Genomic DNA, 23,266 nt, shown 5'->3' on the forward strand with positions numbered 1-23,266 from the left:
GATATTATTATTTTATCTCAAATAACTTAATAGTAATATTTTTCTTGCTACAATACTTTTATCCGTAATTGTACAAAATCCATCATGCTTTATTGGAAGAAATTTGAAAGTTATAAAACAAAAATCTACTTTTAATAAGCTGTTTTTTTTTTTTTTTTTTTTTTTTTTTTTTTTTTTTTTTTTTAAAGCTAAGGCACTAGACAGGAGTTTGAATATTCCTTAATTACTGCTTAGGATTTAAAAACTAATTTTTGAAGAATTTAACATATATTTTTTGCAGTTTAGTTATCATATATGTATAAATTTTGTTGAATGCCAATTTCAACAGTTTACCAAACTGGTGTGATTTATTTAGTATCAATTCATTCTTTGCATCAAATATGCATAAACGATTAATTCCTTACACATAATGAATATGTTACCTTTGTATGCTTATAAGTATCATCTAATTTAGAGCTTATTTGAAAGGGTTAGGTGTAACCCATAACTGTGGCTTGCATTTTATGCCGCTGTATTTAATTTAATGCCTATTTGAAAGAATGAAGTATTATCCATTTCAGTGGCTTTTATTTTATGCTACAGGATTCAATAATTGTTTATACTCAACTAATTCCTAATTAGTAATTAATGACATGCAAGAATTTTAAAATATGCTTCTTTTTTTTTCAAGACATTTTTTAGGCAAAATTTAGGAATGTAAAGCTCACTTAAAAGATAAAATTCTATTGAAAACGATGCTGCCAAATTTTGTACACATTTGTTAAATAAATCTAAAAATACTAAGCAAAGATTAATATATTTCTATGCTTAAAAAAACATCTCTTTCAAAGCTACATCTAAATACTAGTATAATATATTTAATTAATTTTATGTTAATCTAAATCAAGAACTTATCAAATGTAGTGATGATATTTTAAACTCCAGTTGTTTTATAAATCTTGAAATACTACTTAAAAGATTGATGTCATTCAAAAATGCTTGTATATTAAAGTGAAAATTATTTTTCTTTCAAATTAATTATCCAATTTAATGTGAATTTAAAATCATTTTGAGTGGCTTTCATGTTTATATGTTACGTGAATCTATAAATACTAATTAAAAGTTAGTGTTCATTCAAGAATTTCTATGCTCGTTTGTTTTTGACACCTTAGAATAATAATTAAATATTAATGTTGTACAAGAGTTCAATAAAGTAAATAGAACCGTGAAGGGGGAAAAAGACAAATATGTATGTTTTTTATTTGTTACAGTTTTCTGACTTTGAAACTGAGACCAATTTTGACACTGTTCAAATATTAGCTGGAGGTAGAACAGAAGAATCTGGAGTGAATTTGGTGACTCTATCTGGTGTTCAGGATTTAGCTGTAAAAACTTTCACTACTGCTTCAAATTTAATGATTGTTAAATTCCGCTCTGATGCATCAGTTGAAAAGAAAGGTTTCCGTGCAAGTTGGAAAACTGGTAAATGTTTACTTTCTTACTTTGCCTTATATAATCACACATATTGTTACTAATTTACATCAGTCATAACTTCCCAACATCTACTGGCGGCATTTTATTTTTTAAATTGCTCTTGATATAAGAGAACTCACAAATATTATGCCTCATTAATAAAGCGGAATGGAATTAAGCTTATTGTGAGTAATTTAGATTCTCTCGATAAAATTAAATTTCGGCCTATTTTTTAATGGGAGTGAGAGAAAAGAAATGGTTTTAGTTCAAAATTAGATCGGTAGCTTTTTTTCTGTGGTTTTTAAATTATTTAGTATTGCAAACTACATAAAAATGTACATGGCTTTGTCTTATACAATACTGAAATAAGTAAAGCTAGTTTCTTATTTTTATTTAATATTTTGTAAAGATTAATACTTGCTTTTACTTTTACCAAAGTTGAATGTGCTCAAATATTTGTTGAAAGTTTATTTTATAGATTTCAACCGGAGAATAACAAGAATAATATCAACAAATAGTAATAGTGTTTGTTAATAATTTTAATTTTGTACTTTTTATATTTTAAATGCTTTTTTTATTTTAATTATTAGAAGAACTTTTTTGCATTAAAATCATAGGATTTTTTTTCGAAAGAGAGGAACAATTTTACTTTTTCAGTATATGTTGTTTAAAATAGAAAAAAAAATTCTACTTTCCATATTCTATTGTTAGATGAGAGAAAGCTGCTTATAATATTGTTGCACAAATTCAAGTGAACTTTTTAGAAATGGGCTTATTTAATTTAATTTTTTTTAAATAGCATTAAAAAATATAACTTTTTTTATTGTACTAAATCTACAAGAAAACATCAAAAATTCTTTTAATATTATAATGTTTTTTTTTTTTTTAACTGTTATTAAAGTCAGATATAACATAGTTATTTTAAATTCATTTTTATTTTCTTATTCTACCATGCCATGTACCATATTATTCCTTGTTTCATATAATCTTATTATTAATTTTATTGTTTTAGAACCAATAAAATGTGGTGGTGAACTATTAGCTCTTCCAAATGCTCAATTGTTTAATTCTCCATTGTATCCTCAATCTTATCCTGGTGGTTTAGAATGCTTGTACATCATATCTGCTCCTTCTAGCAAAGTTATTACTCTTGAGGTAGGAATTAACATTTCACAATGAGTGTTTTTATATTTATTTTTTTAGTATCTAGTAATCATATAGAATATAGTAATCGTTTAATATATAGTAATATATTTAAATTTAGTATTAAGTAATCTGAAATTCATATAAATTGTTTGCGACTTCTTCCATGAAGTAAAGTTCTTGACAGAATTCTTCTGTAAATGTTTTGAAAAAAATTTCATGTACAATTAATAACATTAAGAGAAAAAATAAAGGATTGTACATACTTAATGAGAATTTTCTGTAGTTAAAAATAACTAAATTTTTTGATGAAACTATTTTTTAGAATGCTATGTAAAGATGTTGATATCAGGGGTCTGTCTAGGTTTTTCTGAAAGGTACCTATTTTGTGAAAATTGAGACATAATTTGTGAAAAATTAAAAATTATATTAAAAAATCAACACAAAAATATAGATTTATCGTTTCATAAGGGATACAAAAATAAAATTTTAAGAAAAAGTATTTTGTGAAACTTCCGTTTTTCCTAAAATTTAATTTGTGAAACTACCGTTTTTCCTAAAGTTAAATTTGTGAAGGTACCGCTAAACGGTAGTAAATTCGGCCTCGACAGACCCCTGGATATTTAATCTTATGCTCTTTAACTATTTTTTTAAAAAAATAATTGTTTGTCTTATTTATTTTATTTAAGGATTGCTCTTGAATCAATGAAGGAAAGAAAAATGTTTTTATAAACTTTAAGGAAGTGTATTTATTAAAAGTATTGAAGTAAAACTTTCTACAAATATTTCTCATTCTAAGAGTAATAAAAATCATCATTAACTATTAAAAATCTACACTATCATCTTTTTTAAGTAGAATGATGTTTTCCTTTATGTTTCAAAACTGGTATAAAACCAGGTAATTTTGGCAGCTAGGGAGCATCATGGCAAGGACGCCCGGTGGCTGAGTGGCAGCGCTTTGCGCTCCCGTGCCATAGCTGGGATCAATCCTCGGGCCGGGCAAGGTTGACTCAACCTTACATCCCTTCAGTGGGTCGATAAATGACGCGTCGATTCAGCGTTACCGGAACATCTGCTTCTGCACCCCAGTGCCCAAGGTCAAGAAAACTGAGATGGGCACAGTAGGCCTTGGCCCTCTACGGGCTGTCACGCCACTGAGTTTAGAGGGCATCATGATTCAAGGAAGATAGGAAATTAAGTCGCATTAAAATATAATAGTAATAAGAGACATTAAAACTCTGTATCTACGAATGAATCAAAGTGGAATTGTCCAATAAGGCATTTAATTAAAAATTTATATTTTTAAAAATTTTTTTATATTTTTTAGAAACTTGCATATTGTAAAACAGCATATTTTTAAAATTACATTATGAGTATTTATAGTTTATAATCATCTGAATATCCTTAAGTATTTTTTATCATTATGTTAAAACTTTAAATGCTTTTAATTATTATAATATATCTTATATTTAGAATTTGTGAGATTCTATTTTTATTTGTATTAGATATAATATTAAATTGTAACTTTATATGCTTGCAATTATTTTTTACTGTTAACTTAATGGCTTTTAAAGAACTATCTTAATTTATTTATTTTTGCATTGGATTATCATAATTTTAAACTTATCATATGTTTTAATTATATTGTTTGCTTTGTAAATTTTATTTTAAACATTAGTTTTAATTTTGGGCCGGTAAAATGCTTTTCACTTATTATACATGGCACTTTTTCATTCGTTAAATAATAATTTTATAAGGAATTATCATACATTAATTTTTTTTAATTATTATAATTTTCTGTTGGGTTGAATTATTATAATTTTTTATTAAAATTTTGCTCCATGATTTTGACCGTATTTCTTTCTATTTTTTAAAAATTTTATTTTAGATATTAGAATTTGATTTTGAGCCAGAAAAAGACTTCTTATTTATAAGAGATGGTACTTCTCCATCAGATCCTTTATTAGCCAAATTAACAGGAACTGCAGAAAATAATCCAAAATTTATTCTCAGCACAAAAAATAAAATCTACATTTATTTGCAAACAAGTTATGGTGATAGCAGAAAGGGATTTTCTATTAGATTCAGAGCTGGTAAGTTTTGTTACATCTTACAATACTTTTATGTTTCAGTTTCCTGTTTATTAAAAAAGTAAAATTATAAAAGAATACTTATCTATAAGGTTTTATGCTTCTGAAATCTTCTTTTAATAAATTATATATCTAAAATGATGTGTGTGGACTGCTTGACTTAGTAATTAAAATTAAATCATACAATAAATGTTTTAAAACCTTGCTGAATGCTTATTTTATTTTTACTTATATTATGTTTCTATAATTCTTTCTTTTTTTCAAGAAAAATAAATGATGAATAAAAATTTTTGTTAAGTGCTTACTGTTTTCAATGATTTACAATATTTTAAAATTATCTTTATAATGCATGCCATCTAAAAACTTAGCCAGTGAAATAAAAACGCTTAGATTTGATAATCTTTTAATTAATGTGAAATTATTAAATTGCTTTATTTATTTTTTCTGCTTAAAATTTATAATTTCATCTCCCCATATTCATTAGTTATTCTTTAACAATATTACCCAAATACTTAGCATATATTAAACAATAGATTGTCATCTAATCACTCACTTATTTGAAGTGTTAAAAGCGTTTTTTCTAATAGTGTTCATGCAAGTTTTCAATTAAGGCATAATTTTTATAGGGTGAATTTTCTTCAAAGATTATAATTGTATAATTTTATAATGAAATAAAGAATAATCGGAGAATAGCATTTTTTTAAATCTCAAGTACAAGAAAGAATCTGATGTTGTATTTTATATCAAGTTTTGTCTAATTTTTTCCTCACTTATAGGTTGTCATGTGGAACTTACATCTAACTCTGGAAATATATCTTCTCCTGCTTTTGGTGTTGTGGATTATCCGTCCAATCAGGAATGCACTTACAAAATTGCTCGACCTGGAGGAGGCCCATTGTCACTCAAATTCAATAGATTCGAAGTTGCAGAAGATGATTTTATTCAGGTGAAATTTTTAACAGCCTCACCAATGTATATAGATATTGTACTGACTGATAGGTATTATATATAAAGGGTGGACAAAATAATGGAAACACTTCTATACTAATAAATTTTTTCATTTCTCAAGAAATACTTAGAGAATCATAACTTCAGGGGTGTTTAGATCATACATATCAATGGAGTTTAAAGATTTTAGTTTTTTTAGGAACCAATAATAAATTACAAACGGAAAATAATATTTTTGAACACTTGTGTCAGTTATTTTAGTTATGGTTATTATATGCAATAATTACACAAAATTTCATAAGCCTAGCTTAAATGTTTATGGAAATATGAACATTTTTAAAAATAGCTAATTTTTTGTCTTACAATTTTTTGCTTTTTAAAAATATTCTATAAAACTAAACAGGCAAGGATAGCCTGGTTTGTAGGGCACTGGGCCCATGTCCAAGAGTTTGTGGGTTTGATCCCCCGCCTGCTGAAGAGTGTAATGTTGTAAATGGTGACTGATGCATGTCAAATCTGTCAAGTCAAAAAGTCCTCCATGTTCCCATAACAAATCAATACCTCTGGGGTTACTGATCCAGGAATTTCCTTGTCTTATATAGTGGTTCAAAAATGACGTAAACCAAAAAATTGGCCCAGCTGTTCAACGACGGAATCAATAAATAGAACTAAACAGAATTTTTAGTACATTTTAAAATTAATTATAAAATTTTTTCTTTATAATTAACAATAAAAAATGTAAAACTGCATTACATATAAGTAATTAAAGTAGTTCTTTTATGCTACGCATGCGCAGGAAATATTAAAAACAAAAATTCTTAATTTTTTAGTGAATCGTTTGGCAACTAATAAAAAAAGTCCAATCTTAATACTTTAAAAATTTAAAATGTTTCAAGTACTTTTCTAAGTTTTTGTATTTTTTAAGAGAATGCTCAAAATGATAAGGAGTTTTGCACAAATTTCATTTTTACTATTAAACAAGATTTATTTAAAATGAACCCATCATTGTTATGGACCATCCCCCATAAAAGTATCACCTTGTTTTCGCCTGTTTTCTTTCCTTATTAGATAACATTTTCAGGAGTCTGTCCAGACATTTTGTGAAAGGTCCTGTTTTTGTAAAATTGTGAAAAAATATTCATAATTTGTGAATATAAAATAAGCATTAAGTCACATTCTTTCAACCAGGGTCCAGCTTTTGTGAATTTGTGCAAATAGGGTCCTGTTATTGCAAAAATGGCTAAAAACCTTTTTAAGAAGTTTTTAAATTGTAAATAGATACAAGATTCTGCTCAACGATTGCTGCTACTAAATTAGAGATGCAACATACAAGTATTTGGTATTTAGCTTATACTGCTCAACACAGAGTATTCATTTCTGAGGAATAATAGAAACAAAATCACTTACATTTTTAGTAATTTCAATTGATGTATTTTAAATAACACAACTTAGTAATGTATCACTTTTAATGTGTTGCGCATTAATAAAATTTAAACCATTCTTATATTTATAATATTTTATTTAAAAAACGTCCAGAAATTCATTTTTATGCACATAATATTCTATTAATTAATTTTATGAATAAATATAGATTGATCAATTATTTATTTACAAAAAAAAATTATGATTTAATATTAATAAGAATGCGCACACGATGTTTGTAAAACTGGAAATATTTTCTTAGAATACTACATTTGGAATTTAAACTTAGGGAAACTTAGTTTGTCTCGAACTGTCACCCCCCCCCCTGGATTGAGGGTTTATTAGATTAACTAAACGATAATGAGGATAAACAAATTTGTGAAGGGTCTGATTAAAACATAAATTATTTTGTGAAGGATCTGTTTTTAAGATATTTTGTGAAGGGTTCATTAACAGACCCAAATTTCTTCTAAACAGACCCCTTATTTTTATGTATGAATGTTTATTGTAAAGTATTATAATTTGTTATTGAATTCTGTGCTATGAACGATGTTTGTAAAAAAAAAACTTATCATTTTGAATTTTCTTTTTAAAAAGTATGAAAACTACTTTGAAAATTGCTTGAAACTTTTTAAATTTTAAGATATTCAAAGGAGACTTTTTCCATTAATTGCCAAATACAATTAACTACAAAATTAAGAATTTTTTAAAAAATTTTTTCGGTGCATATACTGTATAAAAGAACTTGTTCAATACTCATGCCTTTCATGAATTGAGATAAATTTTAAATTGCTCTAAAAATTTTGTATCATTTTATTGAATATTTTTACAGTTATAGCAAAAAAACGTACATCAAAAAAATTAGTTTTTTTTAAAAAATGTCCATATTTCCATAAACATTTAAGCTACGCTTACGAAATTTTGTAAAATTATTGTTTAGAATAACCAAGTTATATAATAGCCAAATAACTGTCATAAGTTACAATCTATTGTTATATTTTTTGGCATAGGGTGTTGAAAAATATTATTTTCCATTTGTAATTTATGTCCAGTCCTCAATCCTCTAAAACCTTTCAACTTCATTGATTTGTTTGAGAAATCTAAGCACTTTTGAAGTTATGAAATATTTCTTTAGGTATTTCTGGAATAATATGAAAAAATGTATTAGTATAGAAGTGTTTCCATTATTTTGTCAATCCCTTATATATGGGAAGACTTTCCTCAAATGATAGATAATACTTATGGCTTACAAACTTTTATCTATTTTCTGCAAAATATTCATTTACTTGAAAAATTTTAATATTTCATGTTATTATTAAAATTTAATTTATGCTTTCAAGTTTTGTGTTCTGAAACTTTATTTATGATTCTAAATTTTATAATATAAAATTGCTTTGGATTTTTTTCCCACTTTTTTTTATAAAAAGCTATTACCTAATTCAATATTTTATTTAAGCCTTACCTAAGGTTTACCTAATTCAATATTTTATTTATAATAAAATTATATTAAATTCTTTAAAAGTTTTTTTCTAAACTTATTAAATATCAAAAATATGACATTTGTTTTAGAAATTGCAAATTCAATGTGGGAATTTTAAATTAAATATAAAAATTACTTTACTCAAAAGATTTATTTTATCAAATCGGCTCTATACACATCTCTTCTTGTTACCGGGCAACTAAGGTGTTTGTAATTTAAAAGTAAGTAAGACTGGTTAGCTTTATACTATTATATGAAGCTGGTTATAAAATTAAGATCCTGTTGCATTTTCAGGCTTTACTTTAATCTGAATAGCCTAACTTTATTTTGTTAATTATACATTTACATTTTTGCATGTAGGTGTATGATGGAGAAGGCTCTACAGGTGTGAAACTGCATCCTGGAGATGGATTTAGTGGAAATTCTAGACCCTCTATTACTTTAACTGCAAGCAGTGGAAATATTTTTGTTAATTTCAAAACAAACCCAATGCATACTTCAACTGGGTGGATGGGAAGCTTCAGTGCAGGTATTTATTTAATTTAATGTTTGTTTTGTCAAAGTGGATTATAAAATATACTAAATCATAAAATATTTTAAAACATGCCCCGTGGCGACACGGCGACATTGTCGCAGAACGTTAACGAGTTCTTGCAGAAAGATTTATCTTTTGGAAAGTACAAAAAAATATAAATTTTCTGCAGAAATTTTCGAATTATTTTTATCTCTTCTTCAGCATTATATTCAAAAGATGTCTTTCTCGCTCATCGGAGTGAAAAAATGCTTGTGATTTTTCTATTCTGCTTTGATAATAATGAAAAATAAAGAATAATGAAGTGAAAAAATTTGGTTTTCTTTTCTGCAGAAATTTTCGTTCTAAAATTTTTAATGCAGTCATTATTACTATTGATTTCCACATAGTTTTTAAAATCTGATATTTTTATTACGATATTATTTATTACAACAACTGAACCTCGAAATGAAAACACGCATTTAGTAGTCCTTTTCATCATCCGATTCGCATGGTTTTGTCGTCAATCTTTTTCTCTCTGGTAGTTACTGCTACAGATTTCAGGATTTTTTAATGTGATAATGATTTACAAAATGCGAAAGAGGAAATAATTAGTGTGTTTTCCCCCTACAACATGCGAGAACATCACCCATAATATTAGAATAAAGAAAATTGCATATTTAATTAAAACATTATTTTATTTTATCTAAAAAGAATTATTATTATTATTTATTGATTTATTTTTTTTTGATCTTTTAACGCTTCTGTTAGCTTAATTTAGTAACATGTATATTTGTTATTTTTAAAAGTATTTTGCAGAAAGATATTATTATTAGAGGTATGTCGCAGAAATCCCGAAAAAATTCTGCCACAGGGAAACATTGGGCACCAGTTGTAATTTTATTTACAACTGGTTGCCCAAAAGTTTTTGACCTGTGTCGTTATGGTAGAGAAACAAAGTGTTCAGAAATTTAGTTTTTCATGTTCCGGTGTCTTCAAATTATACACAATAGAGCCATGTATCTTACCAAATTAAATATTTTTAAAAAAGAGCAGTTTTTATTGAAGCATGTAAAACAGAATGTAAATGCAAGGATAGTTCGTTTAGATCAAATTTGTAGTACAAAAAATATTCAAATTAAAGCTTATATTAAGTGAAGTGAAAATTGTAAAGCTTTCAATATAAGGAATTCCAATTATAGTTCAATTTAACAAAAGCTTAAACTGAAATGTTAATGAAAATTTATCTGATTTATTTATTTTTTCATTTCATTTTTAAACTTTGCTATAATAGATTGTCCTCAGTTATCTGTTGGAGAAAGAGCTATCGCATCAAGCAGAGAAACCACTTTTGGAGCAAGAGTCATGTATGTGTGTCCTATTGGCCAGGAATTTAGTGCTGGTGGGGACAGAATACTGGCTGAATGTATGCAAGGGGGAGAATGGAACGTTAGTCGCATACCTGCATGTCAAGGTTTGTAATTTATATCAATTTTTTCTCTTCCCAAAATTTTACATTTCCTCACTTTATCTAACAATTAATGTTTTTATTTTTTAGAGAAATATTGTGGCCCTGTTCCTCAAATTGATAATGGATTTGCTATTGCTTCCACGAATGTTACATATAGAGGTCAAGCAACTTATCACTGTTATGCTGGCTTTGGGTTTTTGGGTGGTCGCCCAACTGAAACTATTAGGTGTCAAGAAAATGGTAAATGGGAAAAACTGCCCATTTGTCTAGCATCATCTTGCCCTGCATTGCCAGAGACACCAAATGCTATTAGAACTATTTTAAATGGTGAAGGAAGTAGATATGGGACTGTCATTCGATTTGAATGTGAATCTGGTTATTTTAGGACTGGAGCACCTGTACTTGTATGTACTAGTGATGGACAGTGGTCTTATGAGCCTCCAGTTTGTAAACGTGAGTTTTGATTTATTAAAAAATTAATTAAATAGCATTGAACTTTTTTAATGTGGTTAGAAAGATAGTTTTAGTATTAAATATCATGATAAATATTCTCTATTAATATGTTTCAGTGTTACATTCCTAATATTTAAGTTTTCTTCACACATAATTTTATATTTATGTAAATATTTAGAGCGCAGTATGCATTTTTTTTTCTAAAGAAACATCTTTGTTTTAGAATTGAATTAAAAGACACCTCCAATTTTTATAAATTAAAAAAAAGTTTTTATAAATTAAATTATGTTATTAACATATACTTTTCTAAACATTGTTTAAATTAATTAATTAAAAAAATTTAAACTTAGGTTTATTGTGAATTTTACATAAAACTTATTATTTAGTTCTTGTTAAGATTTTGTTTACATATTATTGTTTATATCTTTCTGTTTTGCTTTTAATATTAAATACATAATTTAGTTTTCCTTTATTCCTTATAATTGATTACACCTTATAATTGAATTGATTTCCTTATAATTGATTATTTATGATCATTAGATCATAAATAATCAATTATAAGGAAATAAATTCAATGATAGAAACAATTTTTTTTTATTTCAATAAACAACTGAAAAATGAACTGAATAATATTGTTTCTTGAACATTCCAGTTGATTATGTATATAAACCAGGGCTCGAAAAAACTCAGAAATTTTACCAGTCTCCGAGGACGGCTTGTCCAACAATGTACCCGTCCTCCTTTGAAACTAACCCGTAGCTTCTAAATAAATAAAAATATAAATTTCTCTTATTTATTGAGGGTCATTTTAGAAGTGAGCCGCTAGACTCTTGTAAGATAACTGGTAAAAAAACATCACTGGTACCAGAGTACCCGTCCAGGAGGTGCACTCAACATTCGGTGCAACCGCAAAGATCAGACGGCGCTTACCAGCGGCCACCTTAAGTCTCTTTCTTTCGAGGGTAGTGTTAAAATCTTCCCAAACTGCCCCTGGTGCCACAACATGCAGGCTTCTCCCCTACATATCCTGGACTGGACAAGAGGGACATTCTAGAAAACCCAGTTTTGGTGGCCGACTTCCTCCGAGCCATGAATTTCATGGACATTGTTTAGCCCTGCTAATTTTGGGATTAGGAAGAAGAAGAAGAAGAAAGATAACAAAAATTTAAAATGTATTACGAATATTAACGGGAAAATGGTCGTTCATGCGGACGTCATATTCGAGAAATTTGTTGTCTGCAGGGAATTTTTGACCGCCGAGGACGTGTGGACTAACGGTTTTTCAAACCCTGATATAAACCTTTCTTTTATTATATGAAATACTTGGTTCAACAAAATAAGTGATCAAATATGATCTTTTTTGTAGGTGTCAGATGCCCAATTTTGCCAGAAATCGACAATGGTTTTGTTGTGGATAAAGATAAGGAATACTTCTTTGGAGATGAAGGGAGAGTGCAATGCTTTAAAGGCTATAAATTAGAAGGAAGTCCTACAATCAAATGTGGAGCTGACCAGAATTTCTTAAACATGTCTGTTTGCAGAGGTAAACAATTATATTTACAAATAAAGTTAGTTTAATTCTGAAGTATTTTAAAATATGTGTTCCACTAGAGTTAATCAAAAGATGGAGGCAAAGAAAGTGTAACAATTGATAAAAATTTAACTTTAAAAAATTAACTACTCTAATTTTGTAATTAGTGTCATGGGTACATGTGCTCACAGCTGAACATTATTAATAGTTTTGTATGTCATAAAAACATTAGTTTTTTTTAATTTCAAAGTGAAATAATGAACTATTTAGAAATTCATCATCTATAGCATAAATTAAAATTACAAAAACTGTCGGTAAACAAGATTCAATATAATAGAATATCGGAGGGTTGAAATTACAATCTTGTGTCTTTTTCCATTTCTGTTCTAGAAAATCTTATTATTTTTAGCTTTTTTTATCATGATATTTATTTAATTTTCAGGGATGAGATTTTTCCGCTTTTTAGCGGATTTCCGCTTTTTTCACTTTTATCTCTTGAATTTCAGCTTTTTTTTTTATCAAAAATTCAGATTTTCTAAAAATTTCACTTTTCAGAAAATTCACCGATTTTCAAAGAGAAACAGAAAATTCAAATTACATAGCTACCAATCCTTTCTCATTTTTACTTATTTTAGCTATTTTCTCCCCTTTTACACGCAGCAGATAAGATTTTCCAAATTTGTTACCCGCCCTCCAGATAGATCGGATTTTCGTAGTTCAAACGACGCTGCTTCCGACAAGCCTTTTTTGAGGTCCCAAGCTTGGAGTCTGCTAATATCTCAATTCTTATTCACACGATTTTAATATCAAACATAGCTTTTCATATAACGTGTTGCGATTCTTATTCACGTGATTTGAATATTGTACGTTGCGATTCTTATTTACGCAATTTAAATATCGATATTGTGATTCGTATTTACGCCTTTTTAAAAACCTATGTATCGATTCGTATTCACGCAAGTTTAAAATTCTATGTCTTGATTTGCTCGTGCGGTTTATAATATCAAACATTGATTTTTGTATTTATACGTGATTTTAAAATAAGGCATTGGGATTCGCATTCAAGCATTCTAAAAATTATGCATCATAATTCTTATTTATGCAATCTAAAAAATACGCATCATGATTCGTATTTACGCGATCTAAAAATTATGAATCGTGGTTTGTATTTAAGTGTTTTAAAAATTCTATATCCCAGTTCGTATTTTCTCATTTTCAAGTTTCATATTCATGTGATTTCAAAATCCATAATTGTTATTCATATTCACGCTATTTTAAGATCAACTATCGCGATTCTTGTAAGAAGTAATTTTTTTTTTAATTAGTTACTATAAAGGTGACTGTTTTTCTAACAACGATTATTAGTATATGTAAGTGTTACAACATCTGAAAAACTAGAAGAGAATATATTCAAAACTTACATTCTGTGCTTGCAAAGAAGAAAAAATAGGATTTGTCACAAGATTATTGAAGATAGACTAACAACTAAATATAGAAAACATAAAAGATATAGCAAACAAAAGCAATCACTTAAAAAGGAATTTAATTTAATTTTAATTGCTGTTATTTATGCTATAAAATGCATAATTCTTATCAAATAAAAAACAATTATCTAAACAGTTGCTGATTGTCATGTAATTTTTCAAACTAAAATAGCAATTTTTGTATGTTATAAGGAGTTACTATATATTTCTACTTCACTGTTATTGATATGTTTTAGAGGGCTCTAGTTAGATTAGACTATAATATGAACATAATGATTCGGTCCATTGTTAAAGTTTTTTTTTCCAATATAATTTAAAAAGTAATATTACTGACATATTTGCTATAAATCACTTAACAGTATTTATTAAAAAAAATTAAATATGTTAATGTATATTCTCAGTAGTTTTAATTTGCTAAACCAGGTAGTTTTTCAAGTAATAATTGTCTCTTATGTGAACTGAGGAAAAATATAATTTCCAGCTTTATTTTTTCAATTGGTAATTTTTTTTTTTACTAAATGTTAAGTATCAATGTAATCATTTATATAATAATAGATTAGTACACAATTGTATGTCAACACATTATTTATTACCTTAAACTGTCTGAAATTTATTATTAAAGGGTTGCGCTTGCGTAAAACTTACTATCGTGGAAATTCAGCTTTTTTGCCTTTTGGCTAATCTCATCCCTGAATTTTGTTTTTAGCATTGAATTAGATTTACTATAGAAAATAAACTAATTTCACAAATGTTATATACTTATAAATGTTTGTATTTTTGCATTTTAGTTGCTGTCTTTTAATTTTATCAGTTAATGTTCTAAAGTAAACTTAAAGCCGTTTGATATGATAATCCCTATACTTTATGTTTATTTAAACTTTTATTAACAATCGTTTTATTATGAATTTTCAATATTAGAGTGATGAAAAAGATATTTCATATTTTCTGTAGCTCATTCTTAGATATCATATACACACTCTCTAGTTAAGCATTAAGAACTTTTTAAATTGCACAGATTTCAATATACAGAATTAATTAGCTCACAGCACATTTCAGTTTCTTAATAAAATTAAAATGAATAAAATTTTTAAAAAAACTTAAATTTTGTATTTGAAAGCATGTTTAATTATAATACACATTAAAAAAGGTTCTTAAGAAATCTATTAGTAAACCATTATTTTTACTTTACGATATAATTATTTTCAAACAAAATTATGTAATTGAAAATTTTGGGATGAACATAGCCAAATAAAATTTAATTCTGTGCCGCCATATTTTTTTGCTTTTCTATTATATTTTTTATGTACTTTAGATCCAATAAAAAAATAAATTGGTGAATTCCTTTGTGTAGTATATCTACTCTTGAGTTTGCATAAATTTGTTCCTAAGAGCTTTTGTTCTTTGCTTTAGATATTGATGAATGCTTATCTTCTTCATGCGATGCTGCTTCTACTAAATGTAATAATACAGATGGAGGATTTTACTGCAAATGTAGAAAAGGCTTTGAACCAAACATGGGTTTGTTTTTATTTTATCGTCAAGTATTTGGGTAGAATTGTTTTAATTATTGTGTTTAATTTATTGTAATTATTGTGCTGGAAATTCCTTCTTTGCTTGAATATAAAAATTCAATTCTCAATCTCAAATTAATTCAATAATCAAATTAATTTTGTTCTTAAAATTCATGTGGAAATCTGATGATCATTTAGTATATAATAGATGTTTTTATAAAAATTGAAACATCAAAAATTGGTAACAGTGGCATGGAATGGCTCTTATATGTTAAATCATCTATAAATACAGAATATTAATTTGTCCTAACTAATCTTTAAATTAGAAATGTTTAGTTAACAATTTTTGATATTTTGCACATTCTGATATTTGATCTATCATAAACAATTACAGTACAGAACCCGTTATCCGGAAATCAGAAAACCGGAAAACCAAAAAACCGGAACGAAATTCGATAAATTTTTCCGCAATTTTTAAAAAAAAAAATTTTTTTTTCCTCTAAACATTTTACGATTTTTCTTTCTTTTTTGAAAGAAAACCTTACCTTACCATCATTTTGGAAATAATTATTAGTGTATTACTTCATAATTTTTTCTTCTTTTTAAGATTATTTCCAAATATTTATTTTTTTTTAGTTGGGCTTAACAATAAAAGAACGGCTTTTTGTAGCGATTCAGAAAACCGGAAAAATCAGTTATCCGGAATAGCGATGGTCCCGATCGTTCCGGATAATCGGTTCCCTACTGTACAATTCTTCTACAATTATTACTTCTTCTACAATTTATTGAAACTGTTTTTTATATTTATGTAACTGGTATAATAATTTGTATTCAGCAAATTTTTTTATAATTTCAGTACTTAAAATAAATGTTAACCCACAAGGTTTTTTATCTTAATTTTTAAATCTTGTTTTAGTCTATTGATTACTGAAAACTATTTAATTAATATATGTGTGTTAACCTAGCATCACAAAGTTAATAAAAGTTAAATTTTTATTTAATTTGGAACTGTCAAAGTAAATTCCCTATTATGGATGGCTACCTTTAAAAGTTGTCATGTTTTTCATTCACATGTTTTAATAAAGTGTTAAATTTGACCTTTATACTTTATTTGTAGAATGTCGACCAGTTGGTGATTTAGGTGTTGCTAATGGAAATATCCCAGACAGTCGCATTAAAGCATCTGGTACTGAAATCGGTTACAGCAAAAATGTATGATTGTTTTTTTTTCTTTATGTTTTATTGTAACTAATAATGAGTTAAAAACTTGTCTTTTTTAATTAAATGATATTCTTTTTTAGTTTTACTGAAAAATGATTGTTTTTTTAGGGTGTTCGGCTGGATAATCCTCTTGGTTGGTGTGGCAATATTCAGAGACCTGGGGAAAATTGGATTCAGTTTGATCTTCGTGCTCCTGTAGTGCTTCGTGGGTTCAGAACGCAATCTGTTCCTCGGCCAGATGGTTCTCAAGCAATACCCATGGCTGTCCGAATTCAGTATAGCGATGATCTTACAGATTTATTCCGCACATATGGAGATCCTTTTGGCCAGGTGAGTTTTTTGCTTTGTATTTGTATATCTGGTCTATTTTAAGTAATTAAGTATATTTATTTACCTCAAAGTTTCAGTTTTCAATAAAAGTTTATTTTATTTAAGTTTCTCTAAAATAATTTTTTTGAAAACTTCTTACTAATATTTTTTTATTGCAAGTGATTTAATGAGAACTGAAATTAAATTGTCATCTAGAATAAAAATAATATTTATTCCTCTGGTGCTTTTGCAAATCTGTAAGTCATTGAGAAAACTCCCCGGTCTAAAAATAATGTTTCCTTACCTATTAGAATTAGAAAACTGGTTTTGCAAGGCTGGAAAGATTACAGATTGAAATGTGACTGCCAAAAAGTTAGTTATCCTAATTTTTCTCCTGAAAGAAAAATTTTGAGTTACAACACCACTAAATTGTGACCACTGTGATGGTGCTTTAATTAAAGTACCATAAAGTCTTACATGGACATGGACGTCAGCACATAGCTCTTCACCTATGCTCCGAGAGGGGGCATGTATTAGAAAAATACAGTGGCCAAGAAAACAAACTTATACATTGGCTACACACCAGGCCACCCCCGGTGAGTCCCCAACCATGGATCCACCCCAGCAACTATAATATTGCACCAGAACTAAACCCGCCTTAAAATTTTACAATTAAAATACTTTTAATGTTATGTATTTTAATGGTTTTCAATTGTTGCAATTGTCTAAAACTTGACTTAAAACTTAATCGCTGTAAGTAAATTTATGGAACTAACTAAGTTGTATTAATTCCAAGTTCTCTTGCAACTCAAAATCCTTTGCTAATAGTTTTATGAATTTATTCTGTATAGTATGCATTTCCGTTTCTTTAAAATTGCTTTTTTCAACAGCCCATTGATTTCCGTTTAACTCATAATGGTGGATCAGGGTTATCTATTGTCAGCCTTCCAATGCCCATAGAAGCCCGCTATGTAAGGATTCTTATCATGGATTATGTTGGAGCTCCATGCATCAGAGTTGAGCTTATGGGATGTACTAGACAAGACTGCCATGGTAATAAAAATATTAAATTAGAACATTCAAAGATTACAAATTACTTTTTCCTTACTACTTTCAGACTAATGATCCCAATATAGAATTGTTTCTTTTTGATGAATTATATTTATCGAGTTGTTTCATTTATATTGATTTTTAAACATTTCAAGATCTTTTAATACTAAATCAGCAGGTTATAGAGAATCACATGACTTTTTAAGTTAAGATGTGACTATTCTGACTTTTTATTTCCCTAAAATGTTTTTTTTTCTTTTGAAGCTTTTGATTTCATGAAAAATCAATTAACTCTAAAATGTTAGTGAAAATTAGTAAGATCCTTCTTTTTAAAATTGAAAACTGCATTCTAACTCTTAGATTAAATTAAGGTTTTATATTTACAATTGACCATAGCATGTTCTAAATCCTTAAAAATTGAGTGTTTTTTAAATTTTTCTTTTTTCTAATCAGTCATCGAATTCAATCTAAATTATGTTAAAAAATTTAAGGTTTTAAGTTTTCAAAATTATATGAAAAAACTTGAAGATTTCAATTGTACATCTCTCTTCTTTTTTCCTTTTTTTATTATTATAGAATTTTATACTATAATCTATGTTCCTTGCAATTTATTTAAATTTGAATGAGAATTTGAATAATTTAGTTCTTTTTTGGGGAGAAATATGGAAGAGATGTTGGTTCGTCCTGAAAGGGATTGAACCAGGGACCTTAGGCCCTCTGACTGAGTGTTTTAACCACCATAAGAAAGTATACATCCCTCTGACCATGATGATAGATATCTAATTGTTCTCGTTCTCGAAAAGGGGGTGTGCGACAGTTACTATATTCCTTATTTTGTATCGTGTGCTTTCTTACTCACCCTAGTTAGAGATGCTGGTTAAAAAGCCTCCTGTCGTAAACCAAAAGGTCCCTGGTCCAAACCCAGATAATATTTACGCTAACAAACACATCCTCCATACTGTTATTGGTTTTTATAATGTTTTATTTTTAATTTACTTATTCTAAATTATTGTAGTTTGGATTTTAATAGAAATATTGATTGATGAATAAAGCAATGCTAAAGTCAACCTTTACAATTTGACTATAAATTTAAAACTAACTTTAAGTTACTATTCTCCATATAAAAGTTTAATCTCATTAAATATCACTTAATTGTTGTCATTTAATTGATCATTTTATTGTTGTTGTTTAAATGACTATTATAATTTGCATTATTGTCCCTTCATTTAGATGTAAATGAATGTCTTGACAAAAATGGTGGCTGTGATCAGAGATGCATTAATAATCCAGGAAGTTATAACTGCCTCTGCAATGTTGGCTATGAGCTTTATCAGAAAAATGGAACCAGTGGCTTTAGCATTCCTGAAAGTGAAACTGGAACTAAAGTTGGAGACACTTACACAATTAACAAGACTTGTGTTCGTAAGTTGATATTTCTTTAATTGCTTCCTGTAGCTTGATTAGAACCAGTAATTGAATAAATTGTTAATTCCTAATATCAGTATTGTAATTAACATTATTTATGTAAATTTTTATAACGTTTATCTAAATTGTATTTTTTTAATATAATTACTAAACCAAAGCAATGCAAAAAAATATCAATAAGTATAACCATTCAAAAAATGAATACATTATTAGCTTGGTTGAAATCAGTAATCATATAAATTGTCAATTCATAATATCAGTATTATACATATATTTATATAAATTGTAATAGTGCTTATACAAGTTGTAAATTTCTTTTTAAGATAATTACTAAATCAAAACAATTTTTTAAAAAATATCTTATCAATTAGTATATCTATTCAAAATAAATGAATAATTGAAACCTTATAAAAGAGCCTTTTTTCTTCAAATATCTTTTATTAAAAATTAATTTTAACCCTCTGTTGCTTTTGCAAGTTGGCAAATTTGCCAGAATATTTCACTCCTGTATAGTTTTGTACTTGGAATTAATAGTACAAAACTATACTCCCATATAGTTTTGCACTATTAATTCCTAATCTATAGTCTCAAAGTATAGATTGTGATAAACATCTAAATTCTTTTAAATATATGTCTTGTCTGTATATGTTCAATATAGTTTCATTTCATATATCAGAATTAAATACTATTTAAAAGCAAATTCTAATTTAAAATGTCTTTTCAATTTTATTCTCCAAAAAATTATTCAAACTTTTATTTGTTCATTACTCTCAAATTATTTTCTTGACTATAAAACTAATGGGAACTAAGTGTTGTGACTTAAGTATTTGCGAATTAATCTATTCATATAGTTTTTTGTCTGAAAATTATTACTGCACATTAACAAGCTATGATAAGGAAAATCTCTACAGTAAAACAATATTTTATCAAGGCAATGTCTTAACAGTTAGACTTTATTATATTAAAACTCTTTTCGAACCTCTATTTTCATTTACTTTTTTATTACTTATCTATAATATCTATAACATATCCCTAAAACAGTATTTCATCAAAGCAAAGATTTAAAATAATCGCGCTAAAGCAAAAAGACAATGTGAATGAAACACAAATGAAAGTACAGATAACTTGGGCTTTTTTCTCATTCTATTTTTTTTCTTAGCCTACATAGCTTAAAGTATACCATATTCTTTTAAGATAATACACTGAATTAAAGAAATTTTACTCTCAATTTTCTTTTTATATCTATCTCTAAAGCAATATTATATTAAAGCAATGACTTAAAAATAATAACACTGAAAAAAACCTTTTTAAACTCAATTTCAGCTAAGCAGTGTGCATCATTTGAAGACATTGAAAATGGAAGACTGCTATCAACTAAATTAAAATTCCATTTTGGTGACATGGTTAGCTTTCAGTGTGATTTTGGTTATGTTTTGATGGGAAGCTCTGTACTGTTATGTAATAGCAACGGGGAATGGAATGGAACCACACCAATTTGTAAATGTAAGATATATTTTTACGTCATTTAAATTTTCAAGCTTCATTTTACAATATCAACTTGTTTGATATTTTGCAATGTCAATTTCATGTATCTTCTATGGTTCAACTTTTTTTTAGATGCACATTGCCCCATAATTAGTTCAGATTCGAAACAAGGACTTGAAATCTTTTATTCTGAAGATGTTGAAAGTATTCCATACTTAGAAAATATCACTATCAGTTGTGAGGAGACAGGAAGGCCCATGCGATCTACTGCTACATCTAATTTTAGACAGTGTGTTTTTGATCCTCAAGCTGGCAAATCTAGTTATTGGCTGTCAGGAGAAGCACCACAGTGCCCCAGTAAATATATTCTGTTACAAACTATATTCATTGTTTAATCATTACCTGTATGATTCATTTGTATTTGCAAATTAGTTTAAATGTTAATATAATTTGCAATTTTGCTATCCTGTTAAGATAAATTTAGTTGAAAAAGTAACTGAAGATTTTCAAATATTGATTTAGTGTTGAGTTTCAATGTTACCTTAATGCGTTCCAATGTTATATTCTCATGGGATCCTAGCTTTAAATAATGGTAAAAAATGTGATTTTTTTAGGAGGTATGTAGTTTTGTAGAAAGTCAACTTATAAATGTCACAAAAAAATTTTTTTTTAAGAACTTTAATTGAACTTGATTATTTTTAATTATTGTATCTGTGTTATGTATATTTTATTTCTGACATTTTTTACACATTGTAGCATATTTTTATTGTGTATTTCTTCACATTTTGGTTATAAAACAAAATCAATTCGACTTTAATAGATATTTAAGTGCCATAAAACTGTCTGAAGAGTTACTTTTCTTACCTTTCTTTTTTTTCTTCTATTCATTGTTATTAAAAATGCCTGCCAACTCCGGTGAATCTAATTATATTTTTACATCAATAATTGTTTTCTAAAAGCATGTAAACAGGAAAAAAAATCAAAAAATATTTCTTTAGTAATTTAAATTATACCAATGTTATACAATATATTGGACTCTGGTTCTCAGAAAGTTAAACATTGTAAAGGAATTTCAAAAATACAATTTCTGAAAAAAATATAGCTGGAAAAATTTTTTTATTTCTAATTGTAGGCAGCTTAGGCATTATTTCACGTTTTTTCTTACCCCCCCCCCCCCGTTAGACTTCAGATAACAATAGAGTTTTCAATAACAATAGAATAACAATAGAGTTTTCCAAACTTCGAAAGTATGTTTAAAATTCTTAATCTATTATAAAAAAAATATTTTTAATGTAAGAAATATTTCCAAAAAAAGGAATATTTTACATTAGAATATTCTTAAATTAGAAAAGAAACCTTCCATAAAATAATGATAATTTTCTAATAAGTTCTTATTTTCTCGATAAAAAGTATCTTTACAGTTATCATTAGAAAATCTGCTGAGAAAATTATTTTTAAAATAGCTGTAATTGATTACTTAGTTAGAATTAATGAATCTAAAATACAATAAATTTAAATATACCTTGCAAAATTTTTTTTAAATTCCTTTAAAGTTTTAATGAAGATTTTTTTTCAACTATTTTTTTATTCCTTGATATGGCTATGAATTTTACATCTGTTATAGCATGGTTTATTAGGCTATTAGGTAATCTTAGTTGTTCTCTTTTTTCCCATATACTATGTACAATTTCTCATGTTTAGAAATCTTTTATATCCTTGGAAATAATATCAAATGGGCTTACATGTTTCTCAATTTTAAAAGCATTTATAGGTTTTGTTCAATTTGTTTTAGTATAGATGAATAGATTTTAAGTGGTGTATATTAGTAACAATTATAATAAATGATGCATATCATTTAAATGCATACACAAATGAATTTTCAAAAAATTACTTTGAAATACAATACATTTCCTTTTATTTAATTAGGAATTGACTGTGGTGTACCTCCAGAAAGCACTGGATCAGCATATGGCCAACTTCTTGACACACAATATCAGTCAAGCTTTTACTTTGGCTGTGAAGAGACATTTAACGTTGCCGGAAAATCTAATTTTAATGATAATGTAGTTAGGTGTATGGAAGATGGTACATGGGATTTTGGAGACCTCAGATGTGAAGGTATATTAAATTAATGTGTAAAATTATCTACTTTGGCACATTTTTTAAAAATTAGGTAAATTTTTTCTCTATTAACCAAAAGTCAAATATATTTTGTCGCTGTATAATCAAGATAAATAAATATTTTGTCGCTGTATGATAGAAGAAAAAAAATAGTTATTT

The 23,266-nt window shown here is 27.2% G+C and overlaps 1 protein-coding gene across 1 annotated transcript in view; it reads left to right on the top strand.

The window, feature by feature from the left end:
- The window catches only part of LOC107451935 (uncharacterized), a 143,439-nt gene that overhangs the window by 66,435 nt on the left and 53,738 nt on the right, over positions 1-23,266 (top strand). Inside the window, exons 8-23 of the mRNA XM_087153547.1 lie at positions 1,251-1,461; positions 2,465-2,607; positions 4,484-4,688; positions 5,462-5,631; positions 8,896-9,064; positions 10,341-10,520; positions 10,605-10,970; positions 12,337-12,513; positions 15,396-15,503; positions 16,614-16,708; positions 16,826-17,047; positions 17,917-18,079; positions 19,307-19,498; positions 20,825-21,004; positions 21,119-21,343; positions 22,913-23,104. Of these exons, the coding sequence (XP_087009673.1) occupies positions 1,251-1,461; positions 2,465-2,607; positions 4,484-4,688; positions 5,462-5,631; positions 8,896-9,064; positions 10,341-10,520; positions 10,605-10,970; positions 12,337-12,513; positions 15,396-15,503; positions 16,614-16,708; positions 16,826-17,047; positions 17,917-18,079; positions 19,307-19,498; positions 20,825-21,004; positions 21,119-21,343; positions 22,913-23,104 (2,998 nt within the window). The remainder of the gene's footprint in view (positions 1-1,250; positions 1,462-2,464; positions 2,608-4,483; positions 4,689-5,461; positions 5,632-8,895; positions 9,065-10,340; positions 10,521-10,604; positions 10,971-12,336; positions 12,514-15,395; positions 15,504-16,613; positions 16,709-16,825; positions 17,048-17,916; positions 18,080-19,306; positions 19,499-20,824; positions 21,005-21,118; positions 21,344-22,912; positions 23,105-23,266) is intronic.

The sequence above is a fragment of the Parasteatoda tepidariorum genome, chromosome 10 (assembly GCF_982258835.1).
Source record: "Parasteatoda tepidariorum strain Cologne lab strain chromosome 10, Ptep-v5.0, whole genome shotgun sequence".
Taxonomy (NCBI): domain Eukaryota; kingdom Metazoa; phylum Arthropoda; class Arachnida; order Araneae; family Theridiidae; genus Parasteatoda; species Parasteatoda tepidariorum.